Raw genomic sequence first — 27,907 nt, 5'->3', positions numbered from 1 at the left:
CCCGATTCTGGCTCCTGAGTGGTGGATGCTGGCCCTTTTTATAGCCCACCTGGAAGTGCTCCAGGTGCTTGATCACCCGTGGCTAATTGCATTTCCAGGCGAGGTTGTAGAGGTGTCCATAACGGCTGCAGGATCCATACAGCACCCCCTGGCGGCCACCCCAGATCCCCACAGGGTTGTGGAGAACTCCATCTCCCATGGAGGCCTGCAGGAAACTGAGGCACCAACGTCAGCCAAGGAGGCTACCACCAAGTGTCCCAGAGGAGGTACTGTGGAGCTCCCCTGGAATATATGCAGAAGGGGCATCCTTTATACATATATAAAGACATATATAACATATATATGACATATTTATAGTATAAAACTACAGACAGATAATTGCATCCACCACTCCAATAGGCAAACTTCAGAGGGTCCAGTCCCTCAAAGGTTTTCATGATTTGAGATATAAGTCACTGGTCTGTAGTCATTTGGGAGAGGAACAAAGCAGGATGATTTCTAAAGCCTTGGGAACTGACTAAACTGACAGAGGACACCACAAAGTTGGTCAGCACAGGCTTCAAGAGATCAAGGACTGACTCCATCTGTTTTCACAACTTTTCCTGTGTGTACCTTGTCTCCTTAGTTTGACTTTAGTTATGGAGAGTCCTCACTGACGTTCAGAGATGGACTTGTCACTGGCTGTGCAGTTGACATGGTAGGAGTTGTTGATGTAGTAGGGATGATGTGGGGAGACTGGTAATTAGAAGAAGGTGGCAATGACATGGAAAATCTATTATAAAATTGGTTCAGGGCGTTAGCTTTATCCACATCTCCTTCTAGAACCTAATCCCTGGATTTCTTGGGTCCACTTAGTTGTGCCCAATCCATTCCAGACATCCTTCATGTTGCTCTGAGTAAGTCTGTTTTCTAAACCATGGCAGTCTTGATTAATAATTTGGTTTCACTGAATTGAGCTTTGAGATGAGCAATTTCGGTAAAATACTAGCTAATCCAAGACATTGTATTAAGGGACTATGAATGTAAGTAGAAAGAAAATGGCATTAATTATTAAAAAAATATATATATAATAACTGGCAGAACAAGCCCTGATATTCTTTAAAAAGAGTATGTGCACCAATAAAGTGGTGAAGCTGGAAACTGAAGTCTAGTATAATAAATACAGGTGGGCAGATAAGCACAGATTAAGATGTGTGAAGGTGACCCACTAGACTGAATGATTAGCAAGAGAGAGGTTTGGAGGTGACCCTCAAATGATGAGATATTCTTTTTGAGAAAGCTAAAAGGCATTTGATCAAAATGGCAGATTTTATATTATTTATCTTGATTACTCAAAAAGCTTCTGTTAAGGAAATTAATCTATTTAAATAACACAGGAATTCAAGGTGGAATGAACAGATGGCTGCAACATTGGCTTACACACAGTAAACAGCAGGTTATGGTGTAAGGAACCTTTTCCAAATGATGTGATGTTAAAAATGACTCTTTTCAGTATATAGATGGTTTAGTGATGCACTGAAATTAAAATTCATAAATACTGAATACTTGTTTCAATTATTTTTGCTTATTTGCTTTTGTGCCATTACATAAGGTTTATTAAGTTATTTATCTGTTTGCTTACAGTGATACATAACTTTTTCACAGTGTCCGAAATGTATCTTTTTGTCACATGCACTGTAGGACAGACTGACATTTTCTATTCTTTTGGTATGGCAAGAACACTGGTCCTGACTTAAAAGACTAGGCATGACATACGTATTGCCATCTCAAATTGCCTGAAGTGACCCCTCTGCATTTTATCTGATAATATAGCCAATGACATACAAATTATCATTCAGGGTTAGCTCTCAGAGGCAAGAGCTAGATACTCAAATTCAAGCAAAGGCCCATAACTCAAGAGTGACAACTTTTGAAGGACAGAATATTGCACCAATGGTCAGACTAAAATGATGGGCTTACGTACACCCAAGAAACCAATGGCATTACCTCTATTCCTTCCTTTACAAACTCAAATAAGATTCTGACTCATTGCTTCCTCCATCCAGCTCACTGCTTGACATGGTTGTAACTTCTACTCTATACAAGACACCCCAGTGCTTATAGGGGGTGGCTGAAACAAAGGGCTAGAGCAATCCCTTCTACTCCAAAAGGGTAACTAGGGCTTGACAGAAAAAATAGGATATCCCCTGTAACAGGAGTTAGATAATGGGTGCCATTTGTTGAAACCTTGTTAACACAGCAAGTGCCCAAGCAGAAGAAGACTGTTTATGAGAGGCAATGAATTTGCCTTGCTTACAATGAGAGATGACTCATAAACCAGTCAACCGAGTAAGCGTAATTTTGTCAGCAACCGAGAGCACTTTGTTTAAAAACCTTGAAAAGAAACTACAGTGCTGCCCCGAACCAGAAGGTGTAATCAAGATAGAGAAGATGAGCTCCTGAAACAAAGTAACCAAAATAAACAAAGTGTGCTGAAAATTCTTCCATGTGTCTGGAAAAAGCTGACAAGGAAAGGAAGAAAGCATTGCTTACCTCAAACCATAACCACCAACCTATTAATTTTAATTTAACTAGGGGGCTCCTCTGTTGCCAACCCCCAGGATGCTCCTTCATTAGAGAAAGCAATTTTTTTTAAAGATGGTATATAGAAGAGTATTTGGGGTGCTGGAGGAAGACGGTTTGGTCCTTAGTAATTAGAGACAGATAATCAGTTACTTGAGTATTTCAGTACAACTCTCTATTTTAAATACAAATGAATAATAAAACAGAGTAACAAGTAAAAGTAAAATTACATTAATGCCTCATCAAAAACAATATTATGAATTACTTTATCCCCTAACATTCTATATTTTTTTTATTTTTTTCTCTTCTTTTATTGGATGATTCTTTTTGTTCATGATTTTTATACAGCTCTTCTTTGTTCATTTTCTTTTTTTCGATGTTCAACTTTCATTATCAGATCTTGCTGCTCTTTTTTGTAAAATTTTATATTCTTGAATAGATATTTTACTTTTCTGCCTTGCCATTATAACCAACTGCATTGAAGGGCGAATTACCACTGAGAGTGTTATGGGGTGGTACAGAGAGAGGATGTGCGCAGTAGAAGTAATGATTGGACGAATGGCGTTGAGGGGAATGGTGCAAGGCTGAAAATCCTAGACACGATGGAAAACTTTTTTTAATATAGTAGAGAGATAAACAGGACAAAGTCAGTTAATATATTATAGTATTGGTGTCACTGTGACTGAAATGTAATAAACTTGTTAAGGATAAGTTCTGTCTATTATGAGCTTGTGATCCTATATCCTGTAAGAAAGTGCCGAGTAGCATCTCACACATACGGTCCCCACAACACAATCCAGTGTGATAAGCCAACACAGAGTCTAAGTGTGAGTAAATAAACAGTGCAGTGCAAACATGAGAAGCTTAGTAACTAGCTAAAAAACATCTTGAACACATGACTTGAAAAACCAAAATCCATAAGTAGTGTGCCTTTTTCTATAAGAAAGAAAAGGATCTACCTAAGCCAACAGATAGAATTCACACATTATTTTTCTTTTTCTACATTACATAAGACGTCTTATAAGCTCTAACAAGTTTATGTTTTGTGTTATTTTCTTTTGAATATACATATCTATACACATATATAGTGATCCCTCCTCGATCGCGGGGGTTGCGTTACAGAACCCCCCGCAAAAGGTGAAAGTAAAAACCGTATGTTTATATGGTTATTTTTATATATTTAAGTCCTTATAAACTCTCCCACACTCTTATAAACATTTCCCGCACAGTTATACAGCATAAACCCTTTGTGTTCTCTTAGATATTAGGTAACATTCATTGAAATTATGTATGTAAACACACTGTTTATATACAGTAAAACCTAAATATTATTTTAAAGATATCGTGCGTCTCCGCTCTGTCACATATGTTACAGCCATTATGATAGACAGGCCACCAGCAATAAATATGTACAATGCAAGAAAAATTGTATACAGTAAAATGTGAGTACAGTGACACTAAACGTACATACATGTACTAAGTACTGTACATAGAAAATTAATTATCGCTACTTACCAACAATGACATGATGACTTGTCCAATGACAATGAGTTTAATTTTAATGCACAACAAAGGAGAGCATTACAGCTCTTCTAAAGGAGCCTCTTCAGGTGACTGTGTAGCACCGCTATTGTTCTTCCTCCGGCAGTCTTCAATCCAAATCCCTAAAGCAGATTCCATTCAGACTACTGCCTTATTACGTCCACTTACAACTCGTTTTGCACCCTGGTTAAAGGACACTGTGGCTGTAGATCTTATATTCTTTTCCTCCTTTTTAAATAAAAAGAATCGTGGACTCAGTGATGCCGTAATAGTGTCCTACAGTGGTGTAGCTGTTCCCTTACTTCAACATAATGAAAACTTTTACCTTTTCGGCAATCATTAGCATGTTCCATTGGTGCTTGGGCACGGCCCCTGAAGCAGTAGCAGGAGTAGATCGTTTTGGAGCCATATTGACTTTGACTTGATTATGCACAAAGATAAACACAAAAGAGCACAAAAGTTAACTCTTTACACAGTGAAACACGGTGATGGTGAATGAGCGAAACGAGAATTCCTGGTTGACTCAGCAGAATCGCATTTGGCGCTCCGTCACTGAGCCAATCAGCACACTGGAACTTAACTCTGTGCTCTGATTGGGTAGCTTCTCAGCCATCCGCCAATAGCGTCCCGTATAAAATCAACTGGGCAAACTAACTGAGGTAGAATGTACCAGAAGTAAAAAGACCCATTGTCCGCAGAAACCCATGAAGCAGCGAAAAATCTGTGTTTTATATTTAGATATGCTTACATATAAAATCCATGATAGAGTGAACCCACGAAAGTTGAAGCGCGATATAGCAAGGGATTACTGTACATCTATATACATATATATACTTGCATATATCCATCTTCTATTATGCTTATGTTATACATACATTTTATTATTTTGTTTATTTCAGCAAGTGTAAAGTAAGTCTTTGGCCACATCTGGACCACAAAAGGGAAAGTGAATGTGTTAATGTAAACTTTCACTGATTTAGGAACCTTGTTCATAAATTGTACAGATCTCTTCATATTTCTGGCAACCTGGCTGGGAAGTAAAACAGAGATTCCTTGCTCAATCTATATTTAACTCATATAGAGAATTTCTTGTTGGTTGTTTTAATTGATTACCACAAACACTGAAGATAAGACTGATAATTAATTAACTGAGTGATCTCCAGTTCCTACAACACTGTGAGAGCATAGTGAAATTCTTATGCCACAGTTGAAAGGATGGTTGCAGGGAAGTATCTACAGACAATAAAATAATAAAAAAATAAATAAGTGCAATAAATAAGAGGAGCAAAGGAATGGCATAATTTACATGGTGCAAAATAGAACTTTTCAGACATATTGTCACATGAAAAGACAATTTACCCTTAGGGATTAATAAAGTGTATGAAATACCAAATACCAAAATTCTAGATCACACAGCTTAAAAGTAGTGTTTAAAAAATGCAGATGATAGTACATACAGTATGTATTATACAGAAGAAGTATATAAAAACCAGCAGGTGGGTACTGTACAGGGCACGTAAGATCAGGTTACTGAGAGTTCAGTGACCTTATGGCTGGGGAGATGGGGTACAGCATGATTTGAGGCTTCAGGACTGCAGTAGTGTTTTCCGGAAGGCAGAAATGAAGACAGGGGATGAGCTAAATGACTAGCTTTAAAAGTGATGGATTCAGCCATCATCAGACATTGGGTGGAGTACTAGCTGTACTGAGAGTCCTTCGGAGGAGCTTGCAATCCTAACAAGTCAGGTTACCAAACCACACCATGATGCATCTGGTCAGAAAACTTTAAGTAATGCAAAGGAAGAAGTTAACCAGGATTTTAGTTCCCACCCCAAATCCCTTTAAACTCCTTAAGAAAAAGAGCTTTTTTGAGAATGCAGATGGTGTTGACAGGCACTTGGTGATACTGCATGTATGTGGAGAAGAACATGACTGCCTCTGTTCTTTTCAAAGTCAGTAACGGCCTCCTTTGTTTTGTTGACATTCAGGGATAGGTTGCTGGCAACATGCAGTCAGGTCTATTACCACTCTCTACTAGGCTGCTTTATTATCATCACAGAGGAGGCAAATTACAGTGGTGTCATCTGCAAACTGCTGTTGCTACACAATTATAAGTGAATAGATTGTATAGCAGTGGGTGCTGTTCTTGTGGACAAACAATTTAGAGGAGCTCCTGGTAGAAATTGTGATTTCTGGGGTCTATTTAGCAGGAAATAAAACACCCAGCCAATAATAAAGTTGCTCAGACCTTGGTGTTTGAGCCTTAACAAAAAGATGGTAGGTGCAATGATGTTAAAGGCAGAGCTACAGTCAATGAATGGCATTTGAAATGTTTTTCTTTTCTTTGATTTCTCAGAACAGTGTGTAGTGTGAGGGAGATGGCATCATCTGCAGATCTGCTGCGCTGATATGCAAACTGTAGTGTATCCAGGGTAGCAGGGATGTTCTGGTTAATGACAATTACAACCTGTTTCTCCAGACAATTTATTACCACGGAGGTTAATATGATAGGCCGATAATCATAAAGCTCATTTGATACTGAGTTGTGCATGTCCATGTGCACAGCTGTTTAGGTTTTGTAGCTAGCAATTACCTACAGACTATTCCACAGTCAATGCAGATTGCTGTCACCAAAAATCATTTTTCAGCTTATTTTAGTCATATATCTTTGTCCCTTTAATCATCTGTAGGTTTGCCCTCTGTAGCTTGTACCTAGACCTGTTGTAGCGCTCCATGTCATGGAAATTAAAAGCAGCAGTCATCCTCACTCAGTCCCAAATGAACAGTGCTATTCACCCAGGGCTTCTGGTTAGGTTAGGTGCTGACATTTGGGGTAGGCACTCACAAATCCATACAGAACCTGATATAATCTATGACTGAGTTGGTGCATTTATCCGAATTTGCGGAGGAATTCTTAAAGACGGACCAGTAAGTCAAATCCAAACAGTCTTGAAGTTTGTGATCCACAATCCAGAACTGTACTTCCCTCACTGTCAACTTAGTGAGCTTTAGTATCCGTTTGTAAACACGCAGTAGAAGCACTGATGCATGATCAGACTTCCCAAAGTGTAATTGCAGGATAGACTTGTAAGTACTTTTAATTACGGTGTAGCAGTGTCCGTTTGCCCCTGAAGGGGCAGCGGATGTGCTAGTAGAACTTGGGGAAGACTTTCTTGAGGTTGCAGTGGCTGAAAGTCCTCTGCAATGATGGCGATTACTTCTGGGTGCTGGCTGTCTTGTTTACAGATGGCTGCACACATTTTATTCCATCTCAGCCACAGCCAGACCTCCAATTTATGTCAATATATGTGAGTGGACTTTGCTTGACAGGTTGCTTTTCTCATTCCTTATGTGGCAAGTCATAAAGATTAACATTGTTTATTATGCTCAGTTAGGCGGCACGGTGGCGCAGTGGTAGCGCTGCTGCCTCGCAGTTAGGAGACCTGGGTTCGCTTCCCGGGTCCTCCCTGCATGGAGTTTGCATGTTCTCCCCGTGTCTGTGTGGGTTTCCTCTGGGCGCTCCGGTTTCCTCCCACGATCCAAAGACATGCAGGTTAGGTGGACTGGCGATTCTAAATTGGCCCTAGTGTGTGCTTGGTGTGTTTGTGTGTGTCCTGCGGTGGGTTGGCACCCTGCCCAGGATTGGTTCCTGCCTTGTGCCCTGTGTTGGCTGGGATTGGCTCCAGCAGACCCCCGTGACCCTGTATTTGGATTCAGCGGGTTAGAAAATGGATGGATGGATTATGATCAGTTTAAAAAGCATTGCTTTGCATCTAGATTCAATGTATTCCACCTGTTTCTCCCTTCTGTTGTCCATTTGCTTTTACTTAAATAAAAGTGTTGTGGCTTCACAAAGTATCTCACTACTAAAGGCATTCTTTGTTGCAAACAAGTAAATACAGTACAATCATCTAGAGATGGAACCCATGCCCCACAGTACAATGTAGTGTGACATATCATTCATTCCCTATAGAACAAGAGACACTGCCTCTCACAGTGTGAGAGTGCAACAGAAAAAAATTCACACTTTTGGGGAAAAAATCTGGCATTGTTGCTTATTTGTCCGAACACCAAATGTGCTATATATATTGTGACCGCTGCTGTAGCAGGATGTGGCAGCCCCTCAGAAACACCCTCTTAAGCAGTTTTTCAATTGGAAACAAACTCACTCTTACAGCTCCTTTTTCTGGGATCAGCTATGGGCTTGCTGGCTTGCCACGCAATGTGCTCTTTGCACAGGGCTTCAAACATTTAAAAGACTGAACCACAGCCATCCTGAGGTCTTACACTCCTGTTCTGGCTGCTGGACCACCTTGATGAAGCAGACTTTTTTTCTTTTGAGCAGGAGTTGGGGTAGGTACATCAAGTTTGGCATCTGTTCCTTGTGAGGCTGGACTGCCTCTGTGAGAGACTTGTGTTTGTATCTGGCAGAACAGGAATAAAGTTTCTACTTATTGGAAAACCTGTTGAACTCTCCTTTGAAACTTTGTGATCCAAGCTTTACAAGTGGTACCAGGTGGGGTGTTGCACAGATGGATCCTCAGTATGCTCCAGAGTTTGATCCTTAGTACATTCCCCTAACTCCAGACCTGGAGGATCTGCCACCTCTTGCCTCCTCCAATCTCGCATCAGTTTCTCAAACGCATCAAATTTTGCTGCAGCAGCGCAGTTACCAATTTCTTTTTCTACTTCAACGACGTTTAATTCTAAAACCAGCTTCATATTTTCTTCTGATTGAACAGTCCATCCACGGGATTCTCTTACGATAGAGGAGTATGAGGGTGTGAGATACAAAAAACACAAATCAGTGCAAACGTTCCTTCGGAATAGTTTGGGTATTACTGTGTGGTCACATAGGTACAATAGAGAGAGAGAGACAGAGAGAGGTTAGGAGCACGTGAGCTGATTAAGCGCATTGCCGCACCCACAGAGAAAAAAAAGGCAGTGTGCTCTGTGGTTACTCTCTTAGGTGGGCATTAGCATATCATAATCCCTTGTACCATCACCATGAGTTTTCCGCATTCAACTTACATGACCGACAGTATAAAAAAACAGAAATTATACTGTAAAGTCAAGTCCTGACTTATCCATGGGAGAACTTATCTGCAAGTATATACGATAATTCTGTCAGCTAGTTCTGGTTGTATGTATGTATGTCACACATATGTGAGTAGGAGACAACTAAAGGGCCTGAATATTAGTAATTCCACTTCTGGCCAGGGGGTGGTGGGGTGCACTGACTGTCTTTCTCGATCCCTTGCAGACCATTCTTGGGAAATCCCACTGAGTTCTGGCGCCTTAGTTGACCTTACTTCTGGCTCTGGCGCCTTCAATGATGTCATTTCCGGCGCACTTGATGATGTCACTTCCAGTTTCATCAACTCAGATGACATCACTTCTGGTTCCGGTGCCTTCGATGATGTCACTTCCAGTTTTGGAACCTCAGATGATGCCACTTTTGGTGCTGACATAAAAAGACGCCATCTTTGCTGGCATGAGTCAGTTCAGCTGTGGACTCCAATCTGAAAAGATCTGTGCTTATTTCAACCTTTTTGTAGCCAGGAGAAAATATACGGGTGGCTGCCCCAAACCTTCATGTTTTCTCTGAGTAATCTTTGTGACAGTGGTGTAGCCAGCAGGATGGAGAAAGCCCAAAAGAAAATGGGACTAGACCTGAATTATAACCAGGTGGGATAGTACCGGGGCAGAATTTCCGATTGGGGGGTTCGTCCCGTGGTTCAGAGAGACCCAGTGTAGGCTCCACACCCTATATATTTATCTGAGCCACTACAATTACAAAGAGAGAGTGTGGTGAAGACACACAGAAGTGGGCTGGTTTTTATGGGGGAACCGAAAGGGACTTATTATGCTGTCTTGGAGGAAAGGAAGCTGTCCTCCTCACTGGGGCCGGGGCGCCAGATAAATGTGGTGCGTCACCAGACTAGCAGGTGAAGACATTACAAGCTTGGAAATTCAACCCAGAGTCCCCCACCCAGGGGCAAGCTTTTGCTTTCTGGAAAATGGTGGTGGCATGGCTAAGGCCATTTGATTGTTCCACCTTTCAAATCGTCCAAAAAGTAGCCTTTTTTTCTAATAACGAACCTTCCCGATCATTTCACCCAGCTAGTCTGGGGAGACTTCCGTAATATGGATGAGCTCATCTGTCTCTTCGAATCATCAAAGACAGCCTCACAATCTGGGAGAGAATGGTCCTTTAGCGGACACTATGGGGATTACGTCCCACACAATCTGCCTCCTCTATATGAACCGGAGCCTGTACCGAGGTTCAGCGGGTGTGCAACTCATTCGGGGATAAGGTGGGATGTAAGTGGAGAGAGAGAGAGGAGGGTTGTGTGCACTTTCAAACCCCCTGTTGGTATTCCATACGGAAATAGTAATCATCAATGGCTTTAAAGTAGAAGCCCTCTTTGATTCCAGCAGCAACATTTCCATTGTTGATCGCTGGTATATACTCCCACAACAATCGATAAAGATAAAGAACAGTATTACTTGTATTCAAGGAGAAGTCCGACATTATAAAACCGCCCTATGTAGTACTGAATACTCCCTGACCTAATTTAGGCCTAGTAATAGAAGGGAATGATCCGTCTCAGGTTGTCTCCACAGTGTGCACTCAGCCGGCAGAGAGAGATACGGGAAACAAAGAGGTGGATGCGGAGGTTCCAGGACCGTTGCAGGCCATTACATCATCAGCCTGTGCCTCAAAGAGTTAGGAAGAATCCCCACCCCTTGAGGTCAGACCGGACCCTCTCTCTGAAATACATTTTCAATTTAGAGAGACACTGGCTTCGTTTAAGAGGGAACAATGAAATGACGACTCCCTGACTTTTGCTAAGAATCCAGTAGTACTCGTCAATGGCCAATGCACACATCAGCCCATGCCACAGGGCCCTCGCTTTGTAATAGAAAATGATCTATTATATCGGGTTGTGGATCATGAGGGGGAGGTATGAAAGTTGTTGATAATCCCACGTACCTACTGGCGGTAGGTCTGTGAATTAGCACACACCCACCTCCTAGGAGGTCATTTGGACACTGAAAAGCCATTAGAGCGTATTAACACTAGAATTACCAGAGCCTACGAAAAAAACTCGTAAATCCGTCCCACCTTAAATCGCTTCTTAAAATCGCTCACAGCTCTCCACCAGCGTCTTTTGTTATCTAAATGTGCTGATAAAATCAGGCTGCAAGCAGCCGGCTATTCCATCCCCCCACCGACTTAGAACGTGCACAAACTTCTCCCAGCTCATGCCTTGATTGATTTTCTGGGAGTAAAGTGGAGTTTTAGAGTGGAAATAATAGATTGTTGTTTGGAACACACGCATTTCATGTCTGTTCCGTTTCATCAGTAATCTGTGTAAACACATTGTTAAAACAGAAACGCTTTTTATATTCTAGTAGTAGATGACAAAATGTAGGCATAAACTATATAATATGTGAAGCCTGAAGTATCAAAGAAATACTTTCACAAAAGGTACAAATCTAACACAATTGTGCTTTTATTCAAAAATATAACTGCAGAAACAAAAAGCCACCTTAACATGCGACATTGACACCTGTTTATTATGACTGCCTCTGTGGTGCAATAGAATCATCTGCCGACTGGTTATTAAAAGGTCGCGAGTTTGATCCTGCACCACTCCGTTTTGAGAAGTAAACTGCTCTTAGTCTTACTATTTTAGAATAAAAACATACATTTTATTTCAGTCTGTAACAGCCGGTGTAATTTATGATACTTGGAAAGGATAGCTTTGGTTTTTTTTTTTTTTTGTCAGTTTTATTATCTCAGCCGCGTTCACGAGCCCAACTGCATCTGACACTGCTGTTTTCACATAGATGCGCTGTAACAGAGGATAAACTCAGCACCCTTCTACATCGGAGCAAGAATGCACATGCCATTTCTTGCATACTAAAGTGTCAGCAGGCACTTTTCGTGGCATTACACACATTTTTGAGCATGCCCTCTGCACACTACTTGTGACTTTAGGCTTTAGGAAGTAAGTAAATAAATAAAGGTAAATCGTGTCATAAAATGATGGGAAGCTCTGCATTTTACATGTGCCTTTACGCTGTAGGAAGTGAGTAAATAAATAAAGGTAACTAAAGGTAAATAAAGAACTGAAGCTTGTTGATGCTGCATCATCTTTTTTTCCATCGCCTTTTCCTGTAAGAAGCATTGTACACACTTCTCTCTATGCTGTGGTTTCTATTACACACCTGAAAGAAAGAGACAATATATGTGAAAACATCATTGCACAAATGCAATATTATTTGAAAACAAACAGCGTCCGATCAGCTGTAAAAGTATGGCATTTCTAAATGTTTGCTTTTTTTCAGTCTGATTCTCTCAGTCAGACTGTATATTTGTCTCTTATTCAGTGTGCGCAAGAACATGCAGGTGGGCCTGATGCTGTGTGCTACAACATGCTGGCGGTGATCAACGCGCATTTTTAAAAAAGAGTCAAATATATGTGACGTTTTGAAGAAATCATTTTATGACACGATTTACCTTTATTTATTTAATTACATCCTAAAGCCTAAAGTCACAAGTAGTGTGCAGAGGGCATGCTCAAAAATGTGTGTAATGCCACGAAAAGTGCCTGCTGACACTTTAGTATGCAAGCAATGGTATGTGCATTCTTGCTCCGATGTAGAAGGGAGCTGAGTTTACCTCTGTTACAGTGCGTCTATGTGAAAACAGCAGTGTCAGATGCGGGGGTGGGGTGTGTTTGGGCTCGTGAATGCGGCTGAGATAATAAAACTGACAAAAAATCAAAAAAAAAACAAAGCTAACCTTTACAAGTATCATAAATTACACCAGCTGTTACAGACTGAAATCAAATGTATGTTTTTATTCTAAAATAGTAAGACTAAGAGCAGTTTACTTCCCAAAATGGAGTGGTGCAGGATCAAACTCGCAACCTTTTGATTCCCAGTTGGCAGCTGATTCCATTGCGCCACGGAGGCAGTCATAATAAATGTGTGTCAATGTCACATGTTAAGGCGGCTTTTTGTTTCTGCAGTTATATTTTTGAATAAAAGCGCAATTGTTGTGTTAGATTTGTACCTTTTGTGAAAGTATTTCTTTGATACTTCAGACTTAATACATTATATAGTTTATGCCTACATTTTGTCATCTACTACTAGAATATAAAAAAATGTTTCTGTTTTAACAATGTGCTTACACAGATTACTGTAGAAATGGAGCAGACTTGAAATGCGTGTGTTCCAAACAACAATCTATTATTTCCACTCTAAAACTCCACTTCACTCCCAAAAAATCAATTAAGGCATGAGCTGGGAGAAGTTTGTGCACGTTCTAAGTCGGTGGGGGGGATGGAATAGCCGGCATCTTGCAGCCTGATTTAATCAGCACATTTAGATGACAAAAGACGCTGGTGGAGAGCTGTGAGCGATTTTAAGAAGCGATTTAAGGTGGGACGGATTTACGAGTTTTTTTCGTAGGCTCTGATAATTCTAGTGTTAAACTCCGATTCTATTAGCTGAGAATTAACGAGGAGGTTCACTGATTTTGTATCTCTTGCCCAGAGTATCAATTGCGGCAAATTCCTAGGAGAGACCATGCTCCTCTCGTTCCCCTTCCCTTGATTGATGTCCCATTTAAAAGAATTGGGGTCGATATAGTAGGACCATTAAAGCACTCAGCCCGAGGAGATTAATATATATTATTTCTCATGGATTATGCGACCTGATACCCAGAAGCTGTTCCTTTGCGCTTAGCTACGAGTAAAGCTATCACATGAGAACTGTTAGGGGTCTTTGTGTGAGGTGGCATCCCTAAGAAAGTCCTTACGGATCAAGAGAGACCATTTACCTCGAAGACATTCAAGGAGAGGGCAAAATTGCTTAAAATAAAGCACTTAAAGACTTTGGTGTATAATCCTCAAACCTATGGTTTTGTCGAGAGGTTCATTCAGACACTCAAACAGATGCTTCGCAAGGTGGTCAGCGGGGACAGAAGGAAATGTGGTCAACTCCTCCCCCTCATTCTATTTGCCTATCAGGAAGTCCCTCAAGCCTCTACGACGTTCTTGCTATTCAAATTATTATACGAACGACAACCCCGGGGTATATTAGACATTTTAAAAGAAGGCTGGGAAGTAGAGGCTCCCACTACAAATATTTTGGAATATATTGAGCAGTTATGCGATAGATTTGGAAAAATCTGACCTATAAAGACTCACATGGAGGAGCCACAAACATTGAAGGCCCACTATAATGACACTCCAAGAGCTCCATCCAGGGGATCGTGTCATGGTGTTGGTTCCCACCTCCAATTCCAAATTGCTAACCCATTGGCAAGGAAAGGATTGTCGATTATTTGGTAAAACAACCTAATTGTCAACTGAGTGAGCGGATATATCATGTAAACGTGCTGAAACAGTGGAAGGAAAGAGATCTTGATCCCTTCTCCGATCGGCCCCACTCATTCTTTGCTCAAACTAATGTACTTTGGTACTGAATTAGACCCTAGATAGAGATGGGAGCTCAAAACAGTTATCCTGTCTGTCCCAGAAGTGGAGAACGAAAAACCTGGGTGGACCTCTCTGATTGCACACAATATTGTGACAGAAACTGGGGTTATAGTTCGAGAGCACCCCTACTGTCTTCCCGAGGCAAAGAAAATAGAAGTGAAGCTTGAAATCAAGTGCATGCTGGACTTAGGTGTGACAGAGAAAAGTCATAGTCCCTGGTCCAGTCCGATAGTCTTGGTTAGTAAGCCTGATGGAAGTTGGAGGTTTTGCAATGACTTCCGTTGACTTAATCAAGTCTCCCAGTTTGATGCTTATCCAGTGCCTCGAGTGGACAACCTCATTGAGAGGCTTGGACAGGCAAATTATTTGACCACACTTGACATGACAAAGGGGTATTGGCAGGTTCCTTTAACGGACTCTGCAAAGGTTAAGACCTCGTTTAGCACCCCTAGTGGACACTGGCAATATTGTGTCCTTCCATTCAGGTTACATGGGGCTCCTGCGACTTTCCAGTATCTGGTAGAAGAAGTGCTCCACCCCAATAACGCGTATAGTGCTGCCTATATAGATGACGTTGTCATTTACTACAGCACATGGAAGGAACACCTACAGCAGGTCCGAGGGGCATTACGGATGCTTGGTAATGCTGGTCTTCGATTCAATCCTAAAAAATGTTTTTTCAGTTTGAAAGAAGCCAAATATTTAGGCTACCTGGTGGGTTGGGATACTGTAAAGCCACAGTGATCAAAAATAGATGCCATTTTCAAATGGCCCCATCTGTGAACCAAGCACAATTCCAAGCATTTCGGGCAGTGGGGTGCAGTGACTGTCTTTCTCAATCCCTTGCAGACCATTCTCGGGAAATCGCCTAAGACCTCACTTCTGGCTCCGGTGGCCTTGATGACATCACTTCTGGTTCTGGCACTTCAGACGATGTCACTTCTGGCTCCAGTGGCCTTGATGACATTACTTCTGGTTCTGGCACTTCAGACGATGTCACTTCTGGTTCCAGTACCTTTGCTGACATCACTTCCGGTTTTGGAACCTTAGATGACGTCACCTCTGGTGCTGACATATAAAGATGCGATCTTTTCTGGCATGAGTCAGTTCAGTTGTGAACTCGATCTATAAAGATCTGTTCTTATTTCAACCTTTTTGCAACCCGGACATAATATAGGGGTGGTTGCCCCAAACTTTCAGGATGTCTCTGTGTAATCTTTGTGACACTTGATTCTTTGCAGTACATGATATTGTTGCATTCCTGAGGAAAGTGGTAGTTGGTTGAGAATTTAGCTGCAGTACTAAAGAAAACGTGACACTTTAAAAAATATTTTTTTCTCATTTACTGCCTAAATCTTAGTCATTGCTATAAGCAACAGCTTTCTGTTTTAGAAAGTGCATGCCAGCAAAGCAGCCAGGCAGCTAATGAGAACACACTCCTGTCATCCTATAAGCTGTACTAGGATTAGGGAAATGATGCCTGTTGTTGGATGCAGTTAAAAAGGCTGTCATATTATGAAATTTTAATCCTGTTAAAATAACAAACAGAAAATGACACATATAGTTATTTTTCATTATATTTCATGATAGAAAAATAAACATCTTTCTATTGAAAAGTTTCAGCTTTCAATAAGTTATAATTTAGGCACCTTATTTTTATGTTCTAAGAAGTAACTTAAGCACCTCATTTCATGTACTACAGAGAAATTAAACTTATACTGAAATGAACGCAAACATGGCAACATAGTAATTTCAAACTAACTGAATCCAGCTGGTTTCGGAGGGCCAAAGTCTATCCTCGCTACCACTGCACCACCGTGTCCCCATTTGTAATACATGCTTTAACACATTTCATCATGAAAATGATATCAAGTATACATCTTAGTATTATAAAATGTTCAGAGAGCTGTAATTTCATGAATATAATATTACATTATAACATGTAGGGTGGCATGGTGGCGCTGCTGCCTCGCAGTTAGGAGACCCGGGTTCACTTCCCGGGTCCTCCTTGCGTGGAGTTTACATGTTCTCCCTGTGTCTGCGTGGGTTTCCTCCCACAGTTCAAAGACATGCAGGTTAGGTGGATTGGCAATTCTAAATTGTCCCTAGTGTGTGATGTGTGTGTGTCCCACGTTGGGTTGGCGCCCTGCCAGGGATTGGTTCCTGCCTTGCGCCCTGTGTTGGCTGGGATTGGCTCCAGCAGACCCCGTGACCCTGTGTTCGGATTCAACAGGTTAGAAAATGGATGGATGGATGTATTATAACATGTAATATGTATTATAAGTGGAGATCAGTGCCGTTAGCGAAAGCTTGTTTAAGAAGCACTGTTTATACATGAGGCCCCTGATGAGCCCCAATAAGGGCGAAACCTGTGTCATGTAGAACATTAGAATATTAGAACACTCTAGATGAGAACAGGCCATTCAGCTCAACAAAGCTCGCCAGTCCTATCCACTTATTTCTTCCAAAAAAAGTTGAGTTTTGAAAGTCCCTAACATCTTACTGTCTACCACACTACTTGGTAGCTTATTCCAAGTGTCTATCGTTCTTTGTGTAAAGAAAATCTTCCTAATGTTTGTGCAAAATTTACCCTTAACAAGTTTCTAACTGTGTCCCCATGTTCTTGATGAACTCATTTTCAAATAACCGTCTCAATCCACTGTACTAATTCCCTTCATAATTTTAAACATTTCAATCATGTCACCTCGTAATCTTCTTTTGCTTAAACTGCATAGGCTCAGCTCTTTTAATATTTCCTCATAATTCAACCTCTCTAGCCCTGGAATCAGCCTAGTCGCTCTTCTCTGGACCTTTTCTTGCGCTGCTATGTCCTTTTTGTAGCTTGGAGACCAAAACTGCACACAGTACAGTACTCAAGATGAGGCCTCACCAGTGCATTATAAAGGTTGAGCATAACCTCCTTGGACTTGTACTCCACACATCATGCTATCTAACCTAACATTCTGTTAGCCTTCTTAATGGCTTCTGAATACTGTCAGGAAGTTCTCTCTCCCTCTCTACTCCCTCAACCTCTCTCTTTTTGGGAACTGGTTTTAAGGTGGCCCGTTGGGGCTCTTCATCCCTGCCTACCACCTCAGAATTATCAGAGACACCGTCCAGCTCCGCAAGGACATGATAACGGTTTGACACTTCTAATTCTGGGGTTGATGCCCCCGAACAGTGTGCACCCTTTACCTTATGCCTTGTGACCATGACCCACCTATTTCTACCTGACTAGTCTGGAATCTCCTCCCGCTCCACCATGTAGGTGGACACTATCTCTCTAAAGGACACCTGGGCCAAGTTCGTCAATTCTCTATTACAACGCAGGTCAGCCAACTCCTCCTCCAGTTCAGCGACCCTGAACTTCAGGTGCTGGATCAGCTGGCATCTCTTGCAGATGTAGCCCTCATAGATAACTGGCTCTTCCAAACCATCATTTAAAAAGTCCAACATCCAATAGGACTTGCATTGCACTGGCCTCATTATTAAAATTTGATTTGGGATTAGTAAACTGCCTTTTTTTTCCTTAAAATTAAATTTCTTCTTCTTTCGGCTGCTCCTTAACTTAAATGGTAACACTAAGATCTGCTACAGATATTTTACACCTTTTCCCCTTAAGCTCCTGTACTGTTCTCCCTCTCAGATGCCTGCTATTTGTCTTTCTATGAGGTTAACTTTACTTTTCTCTGTCTCTTCTCATAACTTTGCGCTCCTCTTACTTATAAGCTTTCCACTTGCACTGTTTTGTATTCTCCTGTATTAATGAACCCTTATGCTGTTGCCCACTTATCTGTTCTACCTCTGGACAGCTAAGGACTGTTTAATCTAAATTAAACAAATAAATAAAACTTTACTACCTTATTTGCTCCTACAGCCCCTTGTGCTTGATCGGCGTCTTAACACTGGCCACTGACCTGCGCACTGCTGAGCTTTCCACTTTCTCTGCCTTGAAGTCAGCTGCGGCCTTTTTTCTTTTCCTTTAAACTAAGGAATCGTTGTTACAACAACACGGTTATTTGCTTACAAATGCCGATATCAGTTACTGCTGCTTTCTACTCTACCTACTCGATGCTAATTCAAATGCAGATAACAAGAACAAGTACAGGTACATAGTACAAGTAACTTTTCCAAGTACACCTCCAAATACCCAGCTACTTTTGCTCTTGTGCGGGTGAAAAAAAAGCAAAAAAAAGCCCTTCTAAAAGGAAAAAAGCTATAAAAATTCCCACAAGGTTTCTTAGCAGCAACCAAAACCCAAGTTTTTAAGAGCAAAATGTATTTTTTTTTTAAATCTCACACCACAGAACAGACCAAAAACTCCCAACAGCCTCTAGCGTTTGCAAAGCACACCTCAGCACAAAGCACCCATCAGCCACGTCTCAGTTGCTGCTGTACTCTTTGTATTATTTCGCAGATACTGTATAACATATCTATGACCTGCTTCTCGCAACTGAGAGGATGTGGCAGATGTTTGCCAACTGGTCAACTAACTACAAGCTTTACCTCATAGCAAACCACCCAAATAATCAGACTGCGATTCAGACCTAAGAATATATATGTATATCTTAATGGACATACTTTATATATATTCATACTGATGTGTATATATTTATATATATATATATATATATATATATATATATATATATATATATATATATTTGAATCAGCATACTGTATACATCTTAACCAGTTCATCCAAATGCATATATATACAGAAGTATTGAAACAGAAAGGTGAATTAATTTGTTTTTGCTGTGCACTGAAGACATTTGTATGCAAGATCAACAGATGAATATGAGAAGAGAGAAAAACAATATATCTTTTATTCCCTGACATTTACATGCAGATATGTTAAACAACATAGAATACAGCACATTTTTGTATCAAACCACCCAGTTTTTGAAATGAACAAAAGTAGTGGAACAGAATGTTTTCAACTAAAGTCAAAAATACATAATATTTGTTTGCATTCTTTGTAATAACTGCATTAAGCCAACAACCCACAGACTCCACCTGATTTATTGTTTATTCATTGGTTATGCCTTTCCAGGCTTTTACCACAGCATCTTTTATTTGTTGTCTGTTTTATGGGGTTTCTTCCTTCAGTCTTCTCTTCAGGAGGTTAAATGCATGTTCATTTGGGTTAAGATCCGAAGATTGACTTGACACTTCAAAACCTTCCATTTTTCTGCTTGATGAAGTCCTTTGTTGAGGTTGCAGTGTGTTCTGAATAATTCTCTTGCTGCATAATAAAGTTCCTCCTGATTAGTTTGTTGCATTTCTCAGTAAATGGGTAGACAATATGTTTCTGTAGACTTCTGAGCTGAGCTCGTTCTGCTAGTACTGTCATATTTACTGTAGATATTTACTTGACAGCCCTTTGCAATACTGTGCATTACTAAAAGAACCTTAATAGTCTTTACTATACAGCATACATTCCATAGTTTAAGATGTTCTTTAACCCTGTGTTAATTTTAACGTCATATTAAATGAAGCAAGCTCCTTAAAGTATTGCGAACTCTGCAATGTGTGTCTCAATGATGCTTAGAACTATGCTGCTTAGGGCCTTGTGTTCCTGTTTGGGATAACTATGTCTATTGGGAGAAGACTTAGATTAAAAAATCAATTCAAAAACCAGACTGCCTTAATGGTTCTTTCTCAACAGATGTGTATACATAAAGGGTAGGCAACAGGTACATTAGACCTTGGCAATGGATAATGTCTCCTGGAAGGAGGACTATTAATTTTGTCACTGAGATGGTGCATGAATTCCTTTCATTTGAAGAAATACAGGCTAAATATAGTCAGACTCATGTCTATTTACATCAGTGGCTCTAGAAATAAAATCAATAATTATAGGTTGTCTCTCTCTCTTGCTCTGAGGATTCTCTCTTGGAGAGTTCCTTGGCAGACTTGAGAATACTCTCAATATCCTGGATGTGTACTGTAGAGCTAGAGTTTGTATTTCTGAATGAGAAAGTTTCCTCAATGTGCTTTCAAGTAGCAGGGAGAATATTTATTATGCTGCGGTGGGATGGCGCCCTGCCCGGGGTTTGTTTCCTGCCTTGCACCCTGTGTTGGCTGGGATTGGCTCCAGCAGACCCCTGTGACCCTGTAGTTAGGATATAGCTAATATATATTATATAATGGATGGATGGATGGATGTTTATTATGTGAATCATACGTTTTCAACATTTTTATTTAATGCTTATTTCTTACATTTCATTGCAAGATGGTGAAAAAATATTAACTCTATGTATCAAACACTAGTAACATGCAACATACCATGTGCAGCGCCAGCAAAGGCACCAAGTACAGCCATATGGGGCAGGCCTTGGATTGCCAGACGATTGAGAATTTCCATCACTATGTTGTCTCTTTCTCATTTCAGATTTTTAGCACTTCTTTTCTGTTAAATAAAAAAAACAAATTAAGGAACTTATGTATGTGATTTTATATACAGGTATATAAAAGAGAGAAATTCATATATAAAGCTGGTAACTCTTGAACACTGCTCTAACTAATATTAAATCACTCTGAATAAAATTTGCAAATTAATGGCTTCTTTAATGCAAAATTAATGAGGGTCCACAGTTCTCTGAATGAAAAACAAAACACAACAACGAATAATAAACATTTATTTGCCTCTCTCAGTCCTGCCTTCACAGATATTGTCATCCTTGCCTACTGAGTAGGATGGCTTATTTATTCCCAATTAAATCTCTCTCCCTCTTACTTCTCTTTTTCAGCTTTTAAACTTCTGCTGCATTTCTCCAACAAGGAAAATTTTACTTCAGCCTCCAACTCTAAGGTACATAGGCTCTCTAGAATATGTAAGCTTTGTACCCAGTCCTTAAGTCACTTGTAGGCAAGACCTGGACTCACTTCTGGGACCATGAATGGCCTTTGTTGGCCACAGATAGCACACAGTGGAAAACTTTCTAGTGACTCTAGGTCAGATCAGGTACTGCGGTCAGGTGCTGAGGCTGACCGTACTCTATCTCCCTGTGCACCATCTCATACCCAAGCAGAGCCTGGCAAAATGTACTATGCTTTGCAATAAATGTGTACGCATGTTTCACTACTAGGTCATGCAGAAAAAGAACATGCCAATATTATGAATAGTAACCACATGTGGATCTGAAGAAATGGTCATTTTAAAGGCAAGGGGTTCCAAATATGGACAGATCACACTCAGTTATACATACATATTCAAAACAAATGCATTTTACAACTTCTGGTAAAACATCTTTCATCTAGCTGACTTAGGCATTTCCAAAGAATATGGTTGGTATACGGTCTTCAGTGTTTAAACAACTGCCACTAGATGCAATAATTCTGTTCACTTACTTGTCAATATGTCAGCTTTTTGCATGCTATCAGTACTTAATGTCTAATAAAGATAATACAGTATCATCAGGAAAATGTTTTTCACAATTTTCCCCTGCACATATATTGTGTCAACAATTTTTTACAATGCATAGTTTTAACCGTTATGAAATAATCTTGTATCATGTTCAGGGTTCACTCCTGGTGGCTGAAAAGAAAAGATCTCTGTCTGTGTAAAAGAGAATTAAACTAATTTAAAAAAAGGGATGTTCATTTTGAAAAATCCTGTATATCAACTAGGTATAATAGCTCTCACACCATAAAAATTATATCTAACAAACTTCACCTTGTTTCAACTAATTTGTTTCAACAGCTTTACTTCCAAAAAATAATATAGACATTTGAATAAATGTGAAAAAATATTTAAAACTGCAGGTCTTCTTTCATATAATGTGCCTAAAGAGAATTAATGCTAGTTATACTGTATATTGATAATTGAAATGTACCCCATGGTTCAAATGACAAGATGAATATATGCACTCTGATAAAAAATTGAATTTTTTAATTTTACATTTTTTTCATTTTTTAAATTTGTAAAATTGAACTGTTGTAATGGACCTCTATATTTCAAACCTCTCTTACTTTCTGTATGAAAAAGGAAAGAGAGGTCAGAGTTAGGCATTTTATACAGTTATTTTATGATATACTCTGTGGCAATAGGAATAAATGCATTAAACTATAAAGTGTGAACTTAAAACATAAGTGGGACAAAAACTGACAGAATAGCCGTCACAAATAGTCTTCCTCTTATTTCATGTAGTAATGTGGAATAGGAAAAAAAGTTCCTGTGTCTCATGACACAAGTATAAATAATTACACATTAATGCATTGTTTCTGGGGACCAAAAAAGTATTGGTCAGGTTGGAGCTAAAAATATAAAAGACAGGAAGATCATGAACCCTTTCTTATTTTATGAAAAAACTTGGAATAGAATGTCAATTGTCATATTATGAATAGTTCCCTTGCATTCTACTGTATAATAGAAGGATAAACTATAATCTTAAATAGTGATTTAAACTGAAAAAACAGGGAAACAAAATCAATGAATGATATTATTTTAATCCAATTATCTTCTATTGGCTCTGGATATTGAATAAAAAAATCAGTTATTACATATCAGGTGCAAAGCTATGGGTGGGCCTAGGTATTTTTTGCATTATTTATTTTATTATTCATAGCAGTCATTGTTAAGAGAATCATGGTAGCTAGTTTGCAAAAAAAATAAACTGCTGTTAAACTGACCCAAATGCTTTTACTGCTTTATTTTCACTCTTCAGGTATGCCTGCTATTAGTGTTACGCTTACAGGAGTGTGCAGGCAGTGTTCGCCACATAGAATACATTACATTTGCTGCTCAGAAGAATATCCATTGAATTCTGTTCATACATCTATCCCATTGGAGCCTTGTCACAACTGCCATAAATGTTCTCTGAACTGAACAGCAGTTGCATCACTTTTTAGAGATGCTGTGGCAAGATGTCCTGGAAATTTAATGGACATAATTCTGGATAAGTATTCTTTATTCTTTAGTAGTAGTAGTAGTAGTAGTAGTAGTAGTAGTAGTACTGTCTCTGCCAAACATATCAACCCCCAATTTCTGTCCTGATTTTTTTCTCCGTGTAACAAACCACCACACAATAAACATCTTGGTATTCGCTGCCTCTGCACCACTGTGCCCCCATGTGTTTTAATTATTAACAGTACAGTATTTAAATTAAGTTAACAGTTTATCTTTAAAGTGTAACATACATACTTTAATGCATTATATCATACAAATGATATCAACTATACATCCTAGAATTCTAACAGCACATAGCTCAAAGAGGATAGCTATTGGAAATCTAAATCGACTTAGAAGCTAGGAATCATCATTTGTAAATATACACCATCATGTATTGAATTGAATTCCTTTATTGCTATTTTATGGTACAATGAGATTCAATATGCAACTTGTTCATAAACTAATTTTTGTATAAAATGATAAAAAAATTATAATACAATAAAACATACATTATGAAAGTATAAGTACAACATACATGTGCATATAGTGCATATAGTACAAATGGCTCATAAAGTGGCTCAGGTTGTGCAATATTACAGTTATAGTGCAAGTTTACAGTGAGGTAATTATAACTATAAGTGCAAACAGTTCTACCGGGAGCACTTGATGAACTGATTGAGTGCATTTATCCTGGGTCTGCTGCTGTTTTCGATTTACATGCTTCCATTAGGTCAGATTATCTCGGGGCATAACATAAGCTACCATGGCTATGCTGATGACACACAATTGTATTTATCAATAGTGCCTGATGACCCCGGCTCTCTTTATTCACTGACACAATGTCTTACTTGTGTTTCTGAATGGATGAGTAGTGTTGTGATGTGAGATTTTGCATATAACTTTATAAGTGTTTTGTATGTCTATATTAATAATTTAGGCAAACCAATGTAATTTAGTGTTACTTTGATGAGAGGTATTCGTGTATGCCCCTCCAAACCAATATACCAAACAATACAGTAAACAGAAACAAAATAACAGTTTACAACAATAATAGTCTTCTCAAGGCTGACGAAAGAATGACATTTAGGAGAGTGAATATTAATGGGCAGAAGTTAAGCAGAGTTTAAACTTCTCAGGACATACACAGCATTAGGTTAAATTTGGTTTGAGCTACAACAGTGTGGTACCATATTCCTGATTATTATGTTGAAAACAGGTATTGTAGGCCTGTGATATGGCATCGGCTTTATTAAACAGTATTTGAGGAACTTGTCTAAAATGACTTCACAGGCATATCCCATGACTTTCTAAAAATATATTTAAAACTATTCTGCCATCTATCAACATTTTCAGAAATGGAGTTTTCTAATATATGGTTGCTCAACTGCAACAGCCACAGGACAGCCAATAATATCACACAACAGAATCCAATAATCACAGATGGAAACTATGAAAAAGTTGATAATACAGTTTATAATATATAGGAAATCTGAATTATAATTTTAGTATGAAAGTAACCTTTTGTCTAAATGTGAGGAGAAGGCATACTGGTAATTACATCTTTATCACAATGAGTATTATTTATCTCTTTCTGGAGCAGAATCTCGGAAAGGCTCCAAAAATATACACATGTATGAAGTTTGATTAACTAGCATGTTTCAACTCTACAGCTGTCTCTAAAAAGGAGGTTTATGCATCTAGATAAACTAAGTTACAGTTCTCTCCCTTTTCAGCAGTAAAATATCAAAATCCTCAGTACGTCTGTCAATATCAAGATTTTCTGTAGAGGTTTTTACCTATTTTTATGTTTGATTCTGTAGGGAAATTGTTGGGAAGGAAAAAGGCTTGTGTTAGCTACAGTATGTGTTTAAATGAACATGTACTGTGTCATTTTGGTAGTTACGTTCCAGGTGTGTAACAGGCAATTTTTTAGTTAAGAGCTAAATAACAGCAGTATTCTGCCACTTGTCAACAATAGAATTGTAATCTGTTTCTTTTTTCACCAGTCACGTAGATACAGTATGGCTGTACCAATTTTGGCTATTTCACCAACCACTTTCTATTATTTGTATTGTCATACACAAACATCAGGGCAAAATTTAGGGCACCAGACAAGGAGAATAACTCTAAAATGAAATGATGAAAATATATTTTTTATAAAACCAAATCCTTACATTTTTGAAAAATCCAATGCTATTGTACACCTTCATATCATTACTAAGTGCAACAGAGGTACGCCACTATGGAACAGAGACAGAGTGATTTTTAGCACATGCCAAGTCGCTGTTCACAATATGGTAAAAACAAAACAACTGAGGATGGCATTAGTAAATTTTACCGTTTCATGAAAGTAGATGAGACAGTTATATTTTAGACTTTGATACCAATACAGCATTATGATTAGAATTGCAAATTAACGTTGAATGAATCAACTTTGAATAAAATTTATAACATTATCGAATGTCACCACTGGTTGCTACCCCCTGTAAAAATATGGAAGCCTACAGCAATGTCTGTGAACCATAATCCCCTCCCCAATTGCCCCCTTGTAGATGCTTTCCAGAGTCAATGGATTCAATTATTCAACAAGCCATCCACTTTTACAATGTGAGAATGTAGTGTAATGGCTGAAAGACTTTAGGGTCTGGCGAGGAAGGTATCGAACAGCCAAGTGATCTTTCCAACATCTAAAGGATTGACAATAAGAAGGAGGAAAGATGTGGTACCTTGACTGGAGTAAATAAAAAGAAGGATGGGAGCTTTGAGATGGTCTGAAAACAACAGTGGTGAGCAGAAGGTGAAGTAAAAAAGCTGTGAACTGGAGCCAGGTGTCTGACAGAAAGTTCTGGAGAAAAAAACAAAATAGCTAGGGAATTGCTCATGGCCAGAACAATGAGGGGTTAGAGGCTAGCTTAAATAGTTTCAGTTTAATTTCATTTATAATTGCTTTACACTTATTTATTTTGAAATGTTAAGAATAAACCGTTTTCTTACAACCACTTGTTTGTCCTGCTGTGCCTTCCTTCCAAACCTAATATACAAACATTTCCTACAATATATTTGTGAAGCCACACTTAACCAGGATATAAAATAAATTAGTGTTCATGCTTCCAATTCAGCAAGGAGTAACGATGGGTATGGAATCCAATCATACATAAAAATAACAAATTTTCATTTTATGAGACCAGAGAAATTTGTATAGCTATCCTCATTGTTTTATTTTAAATGAAGACTTTATATGTGGCTAAATATATAGTCTTCCAACAACAACATCAACATTTATTGATTTAGTTACCAGAAAAAAAAATCTAATTAAATTAGGTAATGATTAACATATAATAAATCAATATTTTAAAATTATATAGATATATAATTCCCTAGGTTTCCAAGTTACAGGACAGATTTCACCTTTATATCCAGTGGGATATTTATTACATTAATATATCTTCATGGTCCCAAACTTGAGCCTTTTTTAATAGATAGCATAATACTTACATTGCTTCATAAAATGGAGTATATTATTGAAACTTATACTGCTAAAATGTTATATTTGCCTTTTAATAAAATCAGTCAGGAAATGGCTACAAGAAGCCCTTTTCCTTTCTCATACTGATGCTCTCATTTCTCTTTCCCAATTTCTTATACTACTGCACTCTTCCTTTTCATCCCCCAATCTAGACCATGCTTGCCCTACCTTTCTTAAACTGTCACCTTCTCATTTTTAACTTTCGATAAGGCTCTTATACATTGGCCTCTGCATACTCTACTAAATCACTATTGTTATTGTCACCCATTACCTTTGTGCTAGATTTTGCTACATTAGTTTTGGAGACCTTGACACAAATTCTTACCAACAACTTTAAGCCTTCTCTTTCTCATACTTCTATAATCCTGAAAAGCAATGGTACTTCATTCCACTCCATTCTATGGTATCTGTTACCAATAGGTTACCAAGCAGTGTAATAGATACTAAGCTTTTAGGCACTTTCAAAACTTGACTTAAGGTCATTTTAGAGAAGTATGAATTGATAAGCTTGTTGTATTTGGTAAAACTGGATTATGGTCTAGTACTTCTCTCTCTTTTTCAACTGACCTCAAACCTATTGTTTTTATATCTTTACTCCTGACATCTGCTTCATTTCATTAAGCCGAAATCTCAGGGCCTCTTACTTCTTGCTCTTAAAACAGTGGACTCAGTACTTTTGAAGCCTGTGTGTTTAGCATTTATTAAACTTCTAAATTATCGAGATCTCTCAGTTGTGCATCCAAAGCAAAACCAAAGAAGTGATGTCTTTTGTTATTGTTTATATATATATATAATAATATATAATATATAATATATAATATATTGTTGCAGATGCCTGGAAGGACCTGGACAGGAACAATACCT

At 38.9% G+C, this 27,907-nt stretch overlaps 1 protein-coding gene across 1 annotated transcript in view; it reads right to left on the bottom strand.

The window, feature by feature from the left end:
* The window catches only part of rgs17 (regulator of G protein signaling 17), a 185,752-nt gene that overhangs the window by 109,632 nt on the left and 48,213 nt on the right, over window positions 1-27,907 (bottom strand). Inside the window, exon 3 of the mRNA XM_039748243.1 lies at window positions 20,913-21,036. Coding sequence (XP_039604177.1) covers window positions 20,913-21,013 — 101 coding nt within the window. The 5' untranslated portion in view covers window positions 21,014-21,036. The remainder of the gene's footprint in view (window positions 1-20,912; window positions 21,037-27,907) is intronic.

Source organism: Polypterus senegalus, chromosome 3 (assembly GCF_016835505.1).
Source record: "Polypterus senegalus isolate Bchr_013 chromosome 3, ASM1683550v1, whole genome shotgun sequence".
Taxonomy (NCBI): domain Eukaryota; kingdom Metazoa; phylum Chordata; class Cladistia; order Polypteriformes; family Polypteridae; genus Polypterus; species Polypterus senegalus.
The sequence above is the reverse complement of the archived record's forward strand: the minus strand, read 5'-3'. Positions and strand labels throughout refer to the sequence as shown.